This window comes from Melanotaenia boesemani, chromosome 11, assembly GCF_017639745.1.
Source record: "Melanotaenia boesemani isolate fMelBoe1 chromosome 11, fMelBoe1.pri, whole genome shotgun sequence".
NCBI lineage: Eukaryota > Metazoa > Chordata > Actinopteri > Atheriniformes > Melanotaeniidae > Melanotaenia > Melanotaenia boesemani.
This window is the reverse complement of record NC_055692.1, coordinates 24490669-24510526: the sequence shown is the minus strand read 5'-3', so window position 1 is coordinate 24510526 and position 19858 is coordinate 24490669. Positions and strand designations below refer to the sequence as shown.

Genomic DNA, 19858 nt, shown 5'->3' with positions numbered 1-19858 from the left:
CAGAGAACTGCAGCTTTTTGTGTTTGTATGACTGGAAAGAGTTGATAGTCGTAATAATGCAATAGAAGCCCTGCTAGTAAGAGGCCAGTGAGAGTCCCTGTTCATCAAAGTGAAACATGTAGAAAGATAAAATTTACCTGCTTCCATGAACCAGCAACATGATTTTACACAACAGCAAGATTAACGGTACAAGTTATTATGATAGTGTTGGAATACTGACACTGTAAGGAGTTGAGTTAGGCAGTATTAATGCTGCTGGATCCTAAGTGAAAGAATTTCACCTGTACTATGGCTTTCTGCATCACTGAGTAAGGCCGCGAGGAACACCCAACAGTTTGTTTCTTAAACAGACTGATGAAGCCATTACTGTTGAATATTCCAAGTCTAAAAGGGGTCAAAATGCCTGAAACACTGAGTTTTCTGCAGTGCATCTCTTACCAATTCCTTATCAAAAACTTTCATACTCCAAAAAGATTAATGTATAACAGTGGCTGCTTTAAATGAAAATTTTGATTAAAGACACATTTGTTCATTTTGTTGTTCAAATTACTAGCAGTAGTCATCATCATTTCTAGAGAATGAGCATTGGAAAAGTACGTTTTACAGCAAAATCACACTACATTAGGAAAGCAGCGGTAAGAAAACTTGGCAACTTGATAGTTACTAGGCATGAATGGAGTGTTGACAGCTAGTATTAGCTGTATTTCAGGCCAGTACTGAAAGGAATTTAGTGACAGTAAGACAAAAATACTAAAAGAAATATCCTACTCAAACTACTAAAATACAATAGCTACAAAAATTTGAAAAGGGGGTGGCTATGACAGATAAATAAATCATGTCACTATGGCACAAAAAAAAAAAATAATGAAAAATGTTTTCCCTTTGGTTTGGGATGTAGTGGAGATGCAAATGGGAGCTCAGTGAATGGAGTGCTACTAATGAAGAAAACCTAGGACACAAAATTCCAAACTTAGATCTACAAAACCCCTGCATGTTCATGTTAGCAGTGCTCATATACTGTATGATGTGCTTGTAATGGCCTGACTGGATGTATTGTGTTAATGCCTTTGTCACAAATTCCAAGGACAAAGCTTATCAAGATATTAGGATTTTGCAAAAAAAAAAAAAAAAAAAAAAAAAAAAAAAAAGACATGTATTGTTGCTATTTTAAATCTAAGAAATAGGGCTCAAGCAGAAACTGGGATCTGAGTGGTTTAACAAATGCTAGTTCAGCTTATCCTGGAATATGTACAGATTGTTGGTGGTGGCCACAGCAATGATGTTGTCCAGAGGATGCCAGGCAGTGTGGAGAATCTTCTTGTTAAAGTCCAGACTGTCTACACTGATCTCATCCTTTTTGCGCTTCCCACCTGTGCTTATTTTGCGAGGCTTCAGGACTGATCGCGGCTTGCAGTTTTCCCGTGATGCCTCAAGGGTCACATCCTGCCGGTAACCTCTGTCAAACATCCTGAAGAAGTTGTTGTAGGAACCCGTCATCACCACGCTGTGGAAAAGACAAGTGCGTAAGCAGCAGTTTGGTCATTTGTCTTGATATTGATCTCAAACATTATCAAGGAGAACACACCCGCTAGCATGTAGAGAAAACCCCTCTGACACCAACATCAACAAGAAATCATGTGCTGCCTTGTGGTGTGCACTGAGTAGATAACCACAGCAGCTGATAAGGACGATGTTTTCTGCATTCAGTGGTAGGTCTGCTTAAAATGTATCTGTTATGCATGCATGCAATTAGCATGTTGCTGAAGATGTTTTGTGATAAATGTTGGATTGCAATAAATATTTTATGACATGTTTTATGTTTATGATATAGGGGAAAATTTTTGTAAAAATAAACAAATCAATAAAAAGTAAATAAATATCTCACCTGTCATTTCCATTCCAACAGCATTCAAACTTGTCAAAGATGCAGTCGTTTTCATAAAGTGAACACAACTTACTCCTGAGATATTCATGCACCTGTTGAAAAACAGCAATGAGAGTGTGACAAAGTTCAATGGCAGTGCAAAGATTTAAAATTCCACTAAAAGATGGGAAGATCTGATTTTGACATCTGTACAACATGCCAAGCACTCTTGTCATCAGTCACAGACCTGGTACGTCTCTACTGGGCGGCTTTCCATGTTGAGATCCCAAATTTTGACAGATAGATAGTCACGCGTCATCATGTAGCGTCCACTGTGGCTGAACTTCACATCAGAGATGGATGAAATGATTTCAGAAAAGAATGAGCGGTTGTTTGGATCCTCTGGCTCCTCAAACACTTTAAAAAATAAATTAAAAATAAAAGAGATAAATCTAATTAGTTATTCCTTTATGACAAATTGAAATGGAGCGCTATAATTGCTGCACAAACAATGATAGAACTTAGGGAGGGTAAGACCTGTAGATTTTCATCAATGTAGCAGCAAAAGAGCTCGAGGTACAAGTGCACCAAATACAAAAAACAGTTTGCATGGAGAATAATTTCAGATGATGTGATGATGCACCGTTCCTCATTCTTTCACACAAAAAAAAAGGCTGGTGGCATGACTAATTAAACTATCCACTGCCGAGCGTTGTTCTCTGTTTTAGGGACAAACTCTCCATTTAAAAAGAGAACATAACTTTTATCCACAATGTTTTCCATCAGTTAAAAAATAGTTTGCAAATTTGGCCATTTCAGATAAAGCATGCAATTTTGGATGCGGCAAACCTAGGAATCTTTTTGTTTCGTGTTTAATTTAGTCCCAACCATCTTATGCTCCTATTTAAAAAACTTCTTAATGACAGATGGTAGTTTTGTGAATGGCAGAATCATTACTATGTACTGTATCAAAGAGTTAGACTCTTTACAGGTATGACAACAACGTTTCTCTACACGATGAAATCTTGTGTGAAGACGAGTAACTTATTCTGGTTTCCACATCTATCTAGAGTATGAGAATCCAGCGCCTGCAGACATGAAGCACTAATGAAGTTGAGTTACGTTTGGCATGTTTGTCGCACAGTGCTGATGCCCTCATGTCACACAGGCGGATGGTTCCCTTGCTGCTGCTGTAGACAAGGGTGTTGCACTGGTTTGGGTGGAACTCCGCGGCTGTAATCACTTCTGTCAACTCCTCCATATTAGCTGGCTTTATGTCAACGATGTCTGAGGAACTTTGGTCAAGGCAAAAGACCAACACAGGTATTTCCACAAATTCATGAAAAATCCTTTACAAACAACCTTACAGAGAGAAAAAAAATGCACTTTTCATATTAGCTAAAAGTATCTGCATAGCCTCAAAATTTACAGGCATCCAATTATAAATATAATATAGTGGAGTAAGTATATGACCAGAATTGTTTCTCCCTAATGAAAACAAGCTGTCTAAATCAACATCTATTGTGTCTCAGCTTGTAACGAAAGACAATGCTATCCTAGAAGAAAGCTGCAGTGAATGTACAAAGCAAATAAAGTAAAATTGTAATTAAAGATGTGCCACATCTTGACATTGATGCCTAGGAAACTTCTGCAAAGCAAACACTTGCTCATTCAAAGTGCCTCCAGGAAGGTTAATCATTCCTCCAAATGCAATGAAGGAATTAAGACATCCTGCAAGATTTTGAGCTGGGATCAATTTTTAGGTCACAGGCAGGAAGACAGAGGAAATGATGTGGCACACAAGATTAACCTTAAAGAAGCACTATGTAACTTTTGAGGCATATAATTCCACACTTCTGACTTGTTTGATGGCATAGTGACATTTATTAGGCACATTTCTGGTGCTATTGCTGCCCAGCCGCATCCTGAGGTTGAGAAACTGCATTTCATAATTTTTTTCTTCCATAACGCCGAGTGACGTTACAGCTGTGTTTTGCTTTGTGATCCATGTGATTTTCTGGCAAGCGGATATAAACTCACCAACCGTTTTAAATGTGCACTATAGATGATTCTGCAAAGAAACGCAAAAAGGAAAAGAAAGAGAGAGAATGGGACAGAGCAAGAACTAAAAGTCAAGATAGTACTGTCTTTAACTGGCTGTAGAGAGAGGTTATAGTACAGGTAGGATGCAAGATGGATGCCAAATTGGACATTGATAAGGGGTGTGTTACTGAGAAAATCTCCAAAGGTTCCACAGCGCGTCTTTAGGATGAGTAAAGCTTCGGTCTGTAGCGAATAAAAACTTAAGTTTGATGACATCTGGCAGTGGTATAATTCATGACACTATTCTTCAAGTCAGATAGTAAAGCAGATCATTTTCACTCTTTAGTTTTCCTGTAAATCACCAAAGTTTACACTTTTAAATGCACAAGTCCCACAATCATTTATATGTACAATATTAAAAAAATTAGACAATTATATTAATCATTACTATTAGTATTATTATTACAACAGCTGGCTAAGTTGTCTTGGTGTTAGTCCTCAGATTTTAAAAATTGTATGTTTTACATATCCAGTCTTTTCATCTCCCTGATTGGTTTGGTCACTTAAGCTGTACATGCAAAAACAAATTAAACAGGATTGTGGTAAAGACAGGCAAAGTTTTGGAAAAACCTCAATTGCCTCATATGAATATTTATTCTGAAAGGACAAAGAGGAAAGCCAAGAGAATACTGGCAGATGGCGATCACCCTTTGTCTTGTCTATCTGAGCTCCTGAAGTCAAGAAGGTTATTTCCTCAGGTTAAGGTCCTTTCAAAATGTCTTTTATTCCAAATGCCATGGGCATTCTTAACAAAGTGACCAATCCAGAGATTGATTTAAACTGCTGCACTTTGGTTGCCTACACCACTAGGCAACCATTAGGCTACTTCCCCTCAATTTCAGGGCTTAATTTAAAAAAGAATGACACAGTTAGTGTGTGGATTTCAAAGAGGGACCTGATGATGCAGTTGGACTCGTGTGAGATAGAAAAAGTTACTAACAGTGCGTTCAGAGTATTCTTGCTATGCTGTACACTTAACAGCAGACATAATAAAACTGTAGGAAGAAATATAAGAAATTATATTAAAAACGTAGTTTTGTGGAATAAAGCAACAAAAGGATACTAAAGCTGTGGTCAGTGATCTCCAGATGCCAGAGGTTAATGCGCAAATCATCCGCAGAAAGATAGGTCTCACAATCACTGTTGACTGAGATGGAATTGATATGGTAGGTGTGAGCGTTGGCAAACACTCGCCTGGGACTGGCTTCCACCATCAAATCCATCGGCTTGAACACTGGTACCTAAAGAGAGCAGGGAGACTGTCAGGAAACAGGTAGACTGTTGTGGACCTCGTAGGGTCCTCAGCTTGTTATGTTTTCATAAGTTGGGAATGTACGTGAATGGGGTGATTTAGAGTGTAAATTACAGAGAGCTGCATACACACCCGTAGTGCTGTGACAGTATTTGGATCTATGTATCGCCCATTTTCTTCCTTCAAATTGTAACCCTCTGGTCTTTTGTCACGCTCACTAATTTTCCACAACTTAATGGTTTTGTCTACCAGAGAGAACAAAGCAGAAATAACTGAACAATCATGACCATTTCATTGCTAAGGAGTCTTCAAAGGGCAGCTGAAAAGGTGTAGATTAGGAAAAAAGAAAACATCAAAAATTGAATCTTATAACAGTGTGCAAAAAATAAATTCATAAAAAAAAAAAAAAAAAAAAATCAAGTGTGGTGGTTTACTAACCATTTGTAGACAACAGGAACTGTGCCGCATTCTTCTGAGGTAACCATCGAATCTTGTTGATCTTCTCTTCAATCTCAAGACTTTTCAGGTAGTCAAACTCAGGCTCGTGGCTCTGGAAGGTGCTGTAAACATTGTACTCTCCTCGGCACTGTGGCTGATTCTTACTCTAAACAATAACAAACCCTAAATCAGACTTAAGATAAAGGAGCATTATTGCCATAAAGTATTGCTTTCCACATTAAACCCCTTTTTTGTTTTCACAATATTCAACTTTGCACACTTCTTAACTGGGTAAACCATCTTCACACATTGAGATTGACAATGTTTTGCCGAGTGCATTACTTAAAAATACCTCTGGCTCCTGCTGAAAGATGACAACACGGCCTCCTTTGTCCCCAGTGGCAAGGAGCTCCCCGGTATGATTGAATTCAACAGTAGATATGATATCAGCTGTCAATATGGCAGAAAAAATGGGGGGGTGGGGGTGGGGATATGTTATTTGCCACGTTATGATATTATAAGATTTTTAATTTAAAAAAAAAAAGCTCAAAACAACAGAAGATGTGGCATGTTTGCCTGTGAGGGGTGAAATAACCATGGTGCTAACACAATGGAGCAATCACACACGTACTCTACTGTGTTGTAATGCAGTGAAATTAAATGTTTACTGAACATCTTTAGGAGAAACAATTACTTTCCATCTGTAACTATTCAGCACTTTTCAAAGACACTCATTCCTAACAACTCCTTCAATAATAATCAATCCCCATTTACAGAGTGGTACTATTCTGAGCTAGTGCAATCTTTAATGTTGACAGTGGGGCTGTGCCAATCCCTTACACAGTACACAAAGTGCCTGATACGACCTGACTCCATACAAACTATTGTATTAAGGAAACAGCGATCAAGTGAAGGAGAATGCCTTTGTAAAATGCAAATAAACTACTATGTTATCATTTATTGTCTACATATAAGTGTAATTACGGTGAATGTATTCATATAAGAAAAACATTTTCATCTTTACTTGTTCTCAGAGCCAAGCTTACCATAGACAACTCTGCAGCATGACACTTAAACGTGCCTGCTATGTAGTGTGTAAACATATTTAAGTGATCTAGTCTCATCATCACTAAATATGATGAAGTGAAAGATGATCTGAAACACTGGAACTACTACGCCAAGAAGTCCTAAGACTTTGAAATAGTGCACCACCACTGTCACTCTAACTTCAGTGTAGACAGATTAACACTCCCATAGAGAGATTTCTTCAAGGTATATATCAGCACCTCAAGAAAGAAGTTGGCAGGTGTATAGAAACAAACCTACACACAAGATTGCATAGGACGCTAGTAAGAAAGAGCAGTCGAATAGAGTGATCGCCACATGCCCTTACCTTCAGCGACATCATCATCCATCGCTCCTTTGACTTGGGAAAAGCACCACTGCACATCGCTGCTCCCACCACCGGGCCCTGCAAAAAACACAAGCCCAAGTTTTGACAGAACCCCAACACAACTTCTCACGCGTTAGCCGTGTGCTAACTTAGCGTAAAGCATGTAAACGAGAACAAGGCAGTTCCTGGCTACATACAAGCTGCTTGTTACAAATGGCCCGAACAAACGATCAGACTCAAAGAGTTCAAACATGTTTGTTTTGTAAAACGCTCACTTTAACTCTTATCAGGGATACACACGGACATCAGTTGTATCTTAGCTTGTTAGCTAGTTCGATCAGGTTAACCATAACAAGAGGAGACAACTCCACCGTTTGTGCAAAACAGGATAAAAGGGGAAATATTTGCATTACATACATTCTGAAAGTCGTTATTCTTTTGTCTTACCTGCCATAATGACCGACTCGGATGGGCGTCTCTGTAGCAGATTCAGGCCCTGGACTGAAAGCAATGCTGACCCGGGTCGGCAGGGAGGTTCTTACCGAGGAGCGCTGGAGGAATTAAGAAACTGGGTATGCGTTTAGTAACCCCGAAAGTCCTCAACTCAATTGTTAAAGAAAGCATGAATTTAGTTTCCAGCCAAGGAAAAAAAGCCTATAACCTTCACCACTGGTTTGCAGACTTTGCACTCTACTTTGAGATTTCCCTCGCTTCAGCCTCTTCTAACATTACACTTTCAAAATGGCGCAGCGCGGGCGGAGAGCAGTAGGAATCAAAGAGCGAAGACGGTGTTCCTATTAAAGCCCGAACTGTCAGCTAAAAAGAAAAAAAAATAACTGCAGACAACGAACGTTTAAGTAGTTAATTATGCTTTAAATTTTCAAGAGAAAAAAATTGAAACTTTTATGTAAATCCATCAAAGAGCTTACATTCCGCCCATGTGAATTGTTTCAGTGATTAAATCGAACTAACCCACGTGGTCAGGGTGAATTTAGAAAATAAAATCAGAAAACGCTGAACTTTAATCAGGACATTTAGATTTCTGTTAGATTAAATTTAACCCTCTGATGCATGAATTATAAAAGCCTTGGTCAAGATTTTTTCTGAAATGTTTTTTTTTCTTGTTAAATGTTAAACTTTTTTTTAATATATATATATGATTTTTTCCATTACAAACATGTCCACTCCAGTGGACCACACGCACCTGAGCACTCAACTTATAACACTGTAAATTTACTGTAAAAGTTAATTAACTTGTGTTCTATTGTAAATATACAAACACTTTTTCTTTTCATGCTCTGAAAAACATTTCAACGATTTTTGGGAAATTTCAACACTGTATAGGTGCAATGGTTGGGCCTGAATAGGAAAACCAATGACACTCATAGCCATGAATCTTACACCTGCATGTGTCAAACCATCTCCAACAGGAGAAACATTACTGTGAGTCTCCACAGCTCAATAAGGATGCAGGACAGTATAACTAAGCCCTTATGTTGAAGATAAGTTGGAAGAAAACACTAACTAATTAACCTCCCTTCATCTCCGAACACTCCCATGTTAATCACACCTAGATTGTATGAATGTTCACAAAGCATCCAGGGCACAGTGGCGCACAGCATTGCATGCAGATGTATTTGGTCTTCCATATGCATCATGGCATCTGTTTGCATTTTTCACCTTAGTAAGTTGGGGCCAGTGATACCCTGTACCAAACCTATTACTTTGGACTATTCTGCAGGCTGCCTTATTATTTGCTGCGTTTGAAGTCTACAAAATATGATAAAATAATTATTATAGCAACACATACTACAGCTAACCTGGACAAAAATGTATATTTTAAATGATAGCTTATACAACAATTATACATTGATTTAAAACCAAAACAGTCACAAGAAACAGTGAAGCAATTATATGACTTATGGTAAAAATATTCTGGGTGATGCATGATGTCCACTTCATTGGACACATGGTTGATCTTAATTTTCTATATATTGGACATAAAAAAATTCATATTCCAAAAAGCTAATATCCTTCTTTAGATGTAACTGTATATCGTCGTATTTTTTTTTTTTTTTTTTACAAATGGGGCTCTTCCAGCATAAAAGGATTGGCAAGATATGCCAGCAGTGGTTGGTAAGGGTAGCTGTTTATCGGCCATCTTGGATTCAGAGGAATTTTACTTGCAGTTACACCGACTGACCACTGAATTGAAATCAATAGAGTATAGCAGCAGAGAGCACTCTAGCGGGTAATATGCAGTTCCACCATAGAAACCAATACATTAAAAAGAAAAATACTTTTTAGTAGCTGTTTACTACAGTGACCGCTATGCGCCAGAGGGTTTATTAACGCTGATAGCCACTTATTATTATTATTATTATTATTATTATTATTATTATTATTATTATTGTTATTATTATTATTATTATTATTATTATTATTATTATTATTATTATTATTATTATTATTGACAAACTGCATTTGAATTATATGGCAATTTTTGGCAGTCATGGATTTAAAAAAACATTGTGTTGTGATTATCCATGGCCACTACAGACTTTCTTTTTTATTGTTTATACTTAAAAGAAAATCATGGGTGTTATGGATAAAATTATCATGTTTTTGTTAAGATGTGTGGCACAACAAGCCCTCTGCAATGGAGACATGTAGACTTCTCAGGAAATTTGCAACTTAAACAAATTTAATCAAGGATGGCTCATTTCTTCTTTATGCATTCCTCGTAGACCTTAGATTCAGATTGCTTGTAGATTTAAATTACACTTGTACTGTTCCTGTTATGACTAAATAAAAATGGCTACTCTGGGGGAAAAAATCATACACTCTGGTTTCAATGACAGTTATAAGTTCTTTAATTAAAAAAAAGGCAAGTTAAAGCTGTTTCTCTCTCTCTCTCACTTCCTCTAGTGATGTAACAGAGATTCCAAGCCACGTGAGGCAGCAGCACTGCAGCATATCTAACTTTAAAACCATACAGACAAAGGAACTTGAATTAATCACATAAAAAAAAAAAAAAATGTGCAGATTATAATGTGTTAGGTGTCATTGAGTTCCTCACAATTAGTTACAAAATGGCCACATTTCTGCTTATAATGCAGAAAATAAAGTGTTCAGTTAATCAGATATTTTAAAAAAATGTTTGCAATACTGTAACAAGTGACATGTAGGCCGTCTAATAAACCTGGGACCCTGTGGCAGCTGACTGCTGTGCTCACCTTGTGATTTAAGTTTCTCAGACACACAAGATCCAATAAGCTTGAGAAACAGGTTTCCTCCAACATTTCCAGTGCTGAAATACTGTATTTAAATAGACGTCTAAAGGTTTTTCTATTAAGAACATGTAGTCTTTCATTGTGTGATGCACATTCACATAAATATTTAATTAGTTTCTTATTGGTAATTTTGCAATGTACAGATTCTAAATTGCATATTTAATCACACTTTCCACAAATACATGAATTGCAAGCTGGCTTGTTTAAAACAAGTCTGAAGATTCCCACTTAATATCCTCTTTAGATTCCTTAAAAAAAACACACAAAGATATTCAGCTCTAATTATGCTAAGAGCTTGTAGCATGTATTATATGAACTGCATAGACATTAAATCCCAAGGAGGTATGTTTAATCAACTTGAGTTTTAAGTCCAAGTTCAGTCTCATTCTTCAAATGTCTTTTTCATATCACTTTCCCACCATAAAATAAGTGGTCCACCTGGCAAGGAGCAAGGCACCAAACAGCACTGTGTAGCTGAAGAGAACAAATTTCAGGATTTCCTTGAATGTCCGGAGAAAGCGGATAAACAAAGGCTCCACGTCTAGAGGCACCTGCTGCGTCTTCTGCCTTCGATCGAGCTGAATCAGGTGTCCCATGTTCTCGCCTCGGCCCATTGTAAAAACCCACACCTGTCAGATTTCACCACAAAAGATCAGAAAAATTACTTTCAAGTTCAAGAGACAAGGATGATGTGGGAATCCAGAAAGAAAACAAAAGCTAACACCAAGAAAAATGCAAGTAATTAAATAGTAAATACAAAAATTAAGACTAAAATAGCTCACTGGAATAAATTATCCACTCCTTTTTAAGCAGCAAATACTTAACGGCTAGCAGTTCATGTGAAATTGTTTGCTTGCTTTAGAGTTGGAAAATAATTTATCCCGTTCCCTCCAGAAATCTGAAGGAACTGTATTGTTACAAGACTGCTGTTAATAATTTATCTGTAAATGGCACTAAGTAGGTTCTGTATTGATTTGCTGTTTGTTTCAAGGCAAGGCCAGTTTATTTGTATAGCACATTACATATACAAGACCATTCAAAGTGCTTTTCATAAAACATGAAAAGCATTACAGCGGGGTGCAGAAGAAACATTAAAAAAAAAAAAAAAGACGAGCTAAAGTTAAATGAGATAAATACAAACAAAAATAAATAAAATTTACAATGTAAGGAATTTACAGTTGTTTTGGCAAAAATGAGCAAATAGAAAAGTTTTTAATCCCGATTTAAATCTCTTTCAACAGATCTGCAGTTTTCTGGGAGTTTGTTTCTCATGTGAGGAGCATAAAAGCTGAATGCCATCTTTACATGTTTAGTTCTGACTCTAGGAACAGAAAGAAGACTTGACCCTGATGACCTGAGGGATCTGGCTGGTTCATAACGAACCAGAAGATCCTGAAAGTATTTTGGTCCTAAACCATTCAGTGCTTGTAAACTAACAGGCAACATGTTGAACAGTTTTACCTTTATGCTTTGTGATATCTTGAATAAAACATTCCAAAACTGTCAGACTGGATCAACAATAACAATGAACAAAACTTCCATATGTTTTAATTGACATGATTATTTGGTGTACAACCAAAGTCACAGCCAAGCGAATTTATTATCTGTTGCAAAAATAATAATGCATTTTTGTTTCAGTCTTTTAATCTGTATGAGTGTACATGCTTATAGTTTAGGATAATCCAAACACTTCTATATATATGCATAACAGCTGAACAAGTTCAATCTATATTTTTCATAGCAGGAAGAATGTGTAACGACTCATACCTTGATGTTGGAGCAGGACAGAAGCTGATTAGAGGGTGGACTCCTGTGCTTCCAGCCGTGAAGTCCAAGTTGGTCTGTGCAATTCTGGGCGTTCCAAGTCCTTATTGTGGAGGAGGAGCCAAAAGCAAAAACTGATCCCAAGGACTTAAATCCCCTGGGATTGATTTAATGGCAATTTAAGTCTCCAGCACACCTGCTCCTCAAAGAAACATAAGTGCAAGATCTTGCTCATTTAAAAAAAAAAATATATATATATATATATTCAGCAGAAACACTGTAAAACATTTCCAGCCAGCCAACATGGGAGAAATTTACATTGACCCAAGTAAGGTTTTACCAAAAATATCTGCCAATGGGTCTCCCTGTATATACGCTGTCATGGATGAAGAAAGTATTGACTGCTACAGAGCTCAAACACCCTCCTGCAGCACAGTTATCCTCTACCGGAACATGGAGCAAATGGCTTCCTAATTAAATCAGTGTCCTGTGCTGTCAAATCATAGGCTGATGTGGGCTGAGCTCTGCAGACAACACAGGGCCATTATCGGCTGATCGGGAGGCCTGTTATTGTGCTAATTGCTTCTTTAGAGAGCTGGACCACTGCTGACAGATACACTGCCCAAAAATAAAAAAAAAGAAAAAAACAAAACAAAAAAATTAAGTTTATGCTTTTATTTACTCATTTTAACCCTAGCAGATGCCATACATAACAAAAAATATAAAAGCTTTAAAATGCAAATAAAAATGCATCTTTAATCGTGTTGTGCATGAAATCTTTACAAACAGGCCACCGTTTTTTCCATAATACATACTTATATACAATATCACCATAGTGAAACAGTATTAGGTGTGTAACAAGAGGACAAAGAGATGTTAAAAAAAAACCCCTGTAGGATTAATCCAGTTTATTATATTGTAATCTAAAGTGCCCAGTGATCAACACAACTGCCTTTGGTCAAAAAGGACTACCTTTAACACATCTGAAATAAAACTCCATGTGGCACCTTTAAAGAGCTTACAGACATCTATTAAATACTTAAAGACTGTTGTGGATCTAAAACAAACAAAAATCAAAAGCATAATAGCAGGAGAGGTTTCTGATGAATTGGGTGTTTTTGATGAGGCCATCTGTACACTGAGCTGAATCAGGGCATCTGTGAATCAGGCCGGTCCATGAGGGATTTGATCCAAGTTGTGCCATTGATGAGTTTTGTAGTGGCTATAATATACTCCATCCCACTGTCTTCCATTTGAGACAGGAAACGGAGTGCGGCTATTTCTGCATACGTCACTCCACCAAGGAAGAACACCAGCGTTGTCCGATTCTCCCCCTGTTGGCCTGTAAGATATAAGAAGTAAAATTGTTCAAACTGTTGAAGTGAGAAGGAAAAGATTGCGCCATAGTCCACTAAATACATCTGACTGTAAAAAGATTCTCAGTCTCTCTGTTAAAATATTAATTTAGCTGCGACTTTTCCCTCGAAGAAAGTCCTTTATTATCACCTTTACAAACCAATGCAAGGCAGACATGTAGCAACAAGTCCAAACTTGCTGTTTTCATTAGCTAATTTAAATGAAGTGTTTAATTAAATGTGTTCTTCACAACTGCCAAAATAAACTGATGGTGGAAAACTGGTGGTTGTCACTCCTAAACCATGCAGAGCATGTTTTATTCTTTGACACAGGCACACAGAAAAAAAACAAAAACTAACACTGACAGGTTCTGTGGCATTGTCTGCTGTCGGCCATCAATCTGTTGCTGTTCAGCATTTGACTTGACTGAAACAAAGCCTCTGTTTTATCTCCACATGGCAGGCAGGCTAGTGTTTTTATCCTGCAGCAAGCAGCAAGATAAACAGCAGTTCTGGGACTCAAACTACAAAGCAGGATTACTGTCTCAGAGTGGTAGCTTCAGGTTCAGTTCTGGGTTGCCGTGTCACAAAGGTAGTTCGCTGCTTACTAGATGAGATCGCCACATTAACTTATGCAGGAAATCGAACATAGCCTGCTCCTGAGCAGCAGTAGTTCATTCATGTGTAAGCACAGACTCCCAACCAATCAATTCTCTTGAAAAATTAGTGGTAAAAAAAAAGATGTTGCTTTCACAGAGAGAGGGCTCTTCTTTCTGTCATCTCTCTCAAGAGTCAGGCCGTATAATCTTTTGGTTTTTACTGATTAACACATTCACATAAAATATCTCAGCTGAAGGAAATGCTTGTCTAGCAGTTTTAGATCAATTACTCCACAACTTATCCTATTAAGATTGGCAAAAAATATGTTCCCTTATTAAAATCACTTAACTATAATACCTCCTGGCCTCATTTGTATTCAATTTGTTTTGCCAGCTTTCCTTCCACATAGAGTGAAACAACTCTGCTGCTTTGAGTTTATTTATCTACAGCCTTCACACAGTTAAAGATGATAGGTTGTTCTTGTGGTCAGGAAACACATGAATGTATATTTTACTTTTTCAGAATTGGAATCAATCAGCATCATGACACTGTTTTATGTGATATAAATTTAGATTGTTTGGGTTTGATTTGATTAGAAATGTTTGACAGACCCCTAGTTTGCACTGATGCTTACGTTTCTTATGAAGTCCAGATGGAAGCTGTTGTCTCTCTTCAAAATGTGGGCCTGGAAGCATCTTCAGCACCTCTTCAATGCTACGCCAACCAGGCCTCGCCAACACCTGAGTCAAGCGAATGCTTAGTGGAGCGTAGCCACTGTAGACGTATGAGATGTCATTGGGGTTCTGTAGGAATTATGAGAGAGAGGAAGAGAAAGAGGGGGCAAAAAAACCCCAACATGATTCAAGGCCTCTTCTCAAAATAGCATGTGTAAAATCCACAAGTTAAATCTAATACCTGCTCATTTGCATCCTCCATCCACAGTTTAAGGGTTTTTCTAATAGTAGGGTAGTTATTCCTTGAGCTTGTCTGCAGCTTTAAAAGACCGGCCTTCTCTAGATTGTTCAGGGTTAGCAAGTGTTCATAGCCATAGGTCTTCACAAAAAACCAAAGAAAGAGAGGTAATGTTTAAAAAAAAAAAAGAAAATGGAGATACAGTTTTAATGTTTTAAATGCTCAAAAAGCTAACAGTACAAAGTAATTCACCACTACGTCACCCTACCTGAAGTATTTCCCTCTTGTAGTAGTCCAAAACCTTCTGTTTGAGGCCATTGTTGCAGACTGACTGCATACACACCAAACGCAGAATCTTGATCAATGGATCCTTCTGGGCAATACAGTCTTCTATGTATGTGTTCACCTGCATAGTCAAGTTGTTTAGGATTTCAGTAAAAGTCAAATTTAGACCTGTGAACTTAAAAACGATGTTTATCAGCTCAGAGTTGGAGAAACCATAGGTAAACAAATGTATAAATACCTTGTCAGTGTCCACACCTGTCATAAACTCCTGCTCCACGGTTAGATTATCAAAGAAGGCCTCAGATGCTGAAAGAGGAGAAACTGAGTTTATTATATTCTAATGTACAACACAGGATATGATGGTTTTAAAACTGATCAATACCTACTGCAACACACAAGTATTAATAGGTTAACAAGTTAAATTTCTACTCAGTTCATCAACCATTTTACCTTATTTGGTGGTGAGGAGCTGATTAATTTTACAACAGACATTATTTTGATTTGTTGGATAACTATATATTTTTGGCTTCTAAAAAATAATTTGCATGTGCACTAAATGTAATGAGACATGTATACACAGTAAACAAGAACAATTACAAAACAGTTGAGGGTACGTCATGGAGTTCTTTACATACTGGTTATGTCCTTAATGAGCTCTGCAACAGAAGTGTGGTTAGCCAGCGAGCTTCGTGCTGCCTGCATGTGAGGCAACTGAGACACAAACTGCTTTATTTCTCCCACTGTTTTAGCATTATGGCGTTCCTAAAAGACAAAGATGGGTCACTTTAATTGTCAAGTCGTTTTATACAGAGACTTAGGAAAATTTAAATAATAAAATGCATTCCCTTTCAAAGCAGATCAAAACATGCTAGAACAATAATTTACAAACATGTACAATACTCTTTTACCTAGTTAACCTAGTTAACACAGGACCCAAAAGCAGGATCAAGCTTTTGGGTCTCCATCCACATAGGAAAAGACTGACCTCAAAGGCAGCAAATATAATTTTGGCCAAGTTGCTGAGTGCTGCACCAACAGCATCTTCAGCTTTATCCAGTCTGAATCCTCTTAAAATAAATCTAGACTGAAATATTACTACACACACTATAAATTGTGCTCTTGGAAACCTTCTCCTGGAAAAATGTTTCCCCAACTTCTGAAAAATAACTTTCATTATTACGGTACTTTTCGTTTCGTATCAGAGTTTTCATCTGATGGGAGAAAGGGGGGAAAAAAAAAGACTTTGTTATGTGTTCGGCTTTAATTATTAGCACTTCATCTTATCACTTTCACCTTGTTAACCTCATGCACTCCTGTTATCACCTTTGCTGTTAAGTGCCACAGAGATTACAGATCAGATCACATCAGGGATGTCTGGAAGAAATCTAATGGTTCTCTCACTTGAAAGCACTGTAACCGCATTTGGAAACATTTGTGAAAGTGAGGTAATGCAGGAAAATACAATAAAATGGGAAAAGACTGACCTCAAAGGCAGCTGATATGATTTTGGCCTTTTTACTGAGTGCTGCACCAACAGCATTGAAATTTTTGTCCCGAATTTCTGCATACAGTTCTTCTGCTGAGTTAAGCTGCAACTTCTTGGGCTCTGTGGGTAAATCTTTACTTGCTTCACCTTGCTTCTTCTGCGCAAACTTCTCAGGAGGTAGTTTGACATATCCTACAAAGAAGTCAAAAACAGGAGTGAGATTTTAACAAAAAAGGACTAAAATTATAAATACTAAAAAAAACAACACAAAAAAATATAAGTTGTTTTTTCCCACTTTAGGGTTAAAATCCCTAATAGACTCAGAGTGAGTATGAAAATCTATTTAAATTACTGTCAGCTGTCAGAACAAAAGCCATCAAAAGGAAAAGGAAAGTGCAGCAAACATTCAAAGAAAGAACAGCTATACTGGAAATATCACAAATAAAAACCATGGAGAAATCAACCTACACCTCAAAACCACAAAATAATCAACACATTGTACAAATGAAAACAAGTAAAACATGGAGTATGGATTAGATCTCAACACCACTTTGGATAGTAAATAAAATTGGAAAAACAGGAACAAGGAAAGTATACAATTATCAGACGCAGTAATACAAAAAATGTTTTTTTTTCTGACCATTGTTTATTCCATAGATCTCATCGATAAGACCTTCGTAGGTGAGCTGTGTGGCCAGAGGGGTGAGCAGGTCAACATTACGGTCCAGCAGGAGAAGTGTATCAAACACAGGCAGAATCTGATTCTGGGTGCCAGCAAACTCCCTCTTCATTCGCAACATCATGTTGGCGACATGCTGAGGAGCCGCAGATTATTATTAGAATTCTTTGTCCGAATGGCTGTTTTACCAGGCCTCTGCGGACCTTAAATTCATATGCAAACAATTTTTAAAGATGCAGTTAAAATTCAAAACATTCACCCGTGCACTGTCTCCTTTCCCATATATTTGTGGAATGGTACCATAAAGTGCCTGTAAGGTCATGAGGCCTTTGGCTGTGTGGTATAGACTTGTTTGGTCATTTTCCAAGTAGCATTCCTGTAGATTAAAAAAGGAGTTCAAATAAGTTTACATTACGTCAGAACTGTTTTGGTGGCACAGTGTGGACAGCTAGTTTATACATGATAGATACTGCTTCAACTCACCCTGAAAGCACTTTCATACTCCATGGAGAGCAGGTCACCATCATAAGGAATCAGGTCTAGGATATACTCATCAATGTTGATAAAAGAGCCCAGCACACCCTGCTCCTTCAGCCGTTGTTCACACAGCATACTCCGCCGAGGCACAAACAAAATGTGGAAATCTCGAGATGAATGCATCTTATCTTCACTGAAAGGTTCACAATCCAGGACATACATGTTAGATGCCATCAACATATGTTAAGAGAGGGAAAGAAATATCTTTATCACCACCTATGATGTGGATATAAACATCTGACCCAAATACCTGAATACATTCTCAGCAATGATGTCCATGAGTTCCAGCCTGGGACGGACAAAGAAGATGATGTTTTTGACATCTGCAGATGGGAGCCTGCCACTTTTGAGGGTAAACATTTTTTCCACTTCATGTTCCTGAAAACGCAGAGTAACAACCACAAGCAGTAAGTTATGTTACATTTACCTTTTCATGAGAAGAAATACGGTTTAACATCTGTTAATTATTTTATTTTCAAAATGTACATAGATAAAGGAAAGCGCTTACCTTCAGCAAAGAGTACTGAGCTATCAGTCCAAAGGGTCCTGTCAGATACTCGTCCCAAACTATGGCCTATAGAGAAACATGGGCAAATGTTATGATTACACTGTAGCTATTTGTTATTAAACTTAATTTATTAAGTGAGACAATTCTTAATCCAGCTTTCAATCAAATTGGCGTGTAGCTATGCTGTCATTGGATATACTGTGTAAATGTGCAGGCATATATGCATTTTTAATATAAATCTTGTTGACATCTCCATGAAAATGATGACGTTAAGATTAACTATACCACGCTGTATTCCAGCTGCCATTAATTCGGCCGTGAACTACATATATGTGGGTTTATTACCTTGCTTCCCGCACATTTGTCCAAAAATTCTCGAAGCTCTTTTCGTGCCGCTTCTCTTAATATGTTTAAGTTTACTCTGCCGTACGATAGATGCGCAGCCATTTTTTTCCTTAATAGCGTCACATCAAATCAGGTGACTTGAGCGGAAGTCTCAATCACATGATCCGGGATACACCAGTAAGAAGATTGTTGCATACACGATAATACACCCTAAAGATAGAGATATACACATAAAGTCTGTTACCGCTATATTGTGCAAGCTTCGTGTGTATTTTCCGAATTATCTCACAAGTTATGTTAAAAATAAAGATCTTCAATCTAAACAGTAATTTGTGGCACGCATGCGCATGCGGTTTCTAACAGTGTACAACTGAAATAATTTGAGCTGTTTGTCATTCAAAAAAACAGATTGGCATTATTGAAATGTAGTTTATTACATTTAAGCGTATGTGAACAACATTTTCTTTCTTTCGCTCATAATGTTTAATCTCCTGGCGATACAAACAAGGAAGTACGACGCATGAATTGTCTCGTTTTGCCTGCGGCAGCACGGTGCATGTCTCCCCCCTCCTAGTATTTGAAGGTGTGGCAAACGTGAACCATAACCTGTGAAAATTAGCCCTCTGATGTTGTAAAGACAAATGAGTGTAACAAGGACCGTCACTTTTGCATTGACTAGCATTTTCAAGTTATGATGCAATGAAGCAGATTATGTAAGAAAAAGTAAAACGGTATATTTCTTCATTTTCCTGCAATGACTAGTTTATCCCTTAGATGGCGCAATGCCCTAACTGTTTGAGCCAGGTCATTGTACAGTGTTGCAGCAGTGTAAGGTTCCGTAACCCAAACATATTATTCATATTAGAATCTCTGTGGTTATAGCTTTCATTTTTTCACTTTTCACTGAAGCAACATAAGAAAAATACCTGACAAGAAGAAGCTCAGTTCCAGGAAATATAATCAAACAGGAAACGTAACGACATTTCCGAATATTGGTGAGCTTACAAAACGTGCACGATAGATTTTCATAGCATCCATAGCTAT

The 19858-nt window shown here is 37.5% G+C and overlaps 2 protein-coding genes across 2 annotated transcripts; both read right to left on the bottom strand.

The window, feature by feature from the left end:
* Positions 1-239: 239 nt before the first annotated feature.
* ppp2r2aa (protein phosphatase 2, regulatory subunit B, alpha a) lies at positions 240-7808 on the bottom strand. Its single transcript, XM_041999357.1, has 10 exons — positions 7498-7808; positions 7051-7128; positions 6010-6107; positions 5658-5823; positions 5352-5464; positions 5031-5208; positions 2987-3151; positions 2112-2281; positions 1886-1977; positions 240-1504 (listed from the first exon to the last, which is right to left on the bottom strand). Exons 1-10 carry the CDS (start codon positions 7502-7504, stop codon positions 1225-1227), a joined length of 1347 nt encoding a protein of 448 aa, XP_041855291.1. The 5' UTR covers positions 7505-7808; the 3' UTR covers positions 240-1224.
* A 5028-nt stretch (positions 7809-12836) lies between these two features.
* Positions 12837-19004, bottom strand: vps33a (VPS33A core subunit of CORVET and HOPS complexes). Its single transcript, XM_041999543.1, has 13 exons — positions 18815-19004; positions 18470-18535; positions 18212-18339; positions 17908-18094; positions 17684-17800; positions 17386-17560; positions 16744-16937; positions 15895-16021; positions 15498-15565; positions 15243-15380; positions 14978-15115; positions 14697-14865; positions 12837-13449 (listed from the first exon to the last, which is right to left on the bottom strand). Exons 1-13 carry the CDS (start codon positions 18914-18916, stop codon positions 13256-13258), a joined length of 1803 nt encoding a protein of 600 aa, XP_041855477.1. The 5' UTR covers positions 18917-19004; the 3' UTR covers positions 12837-13255.
* Positions 19005-19858: the final 854 nt, after the last annotated feature.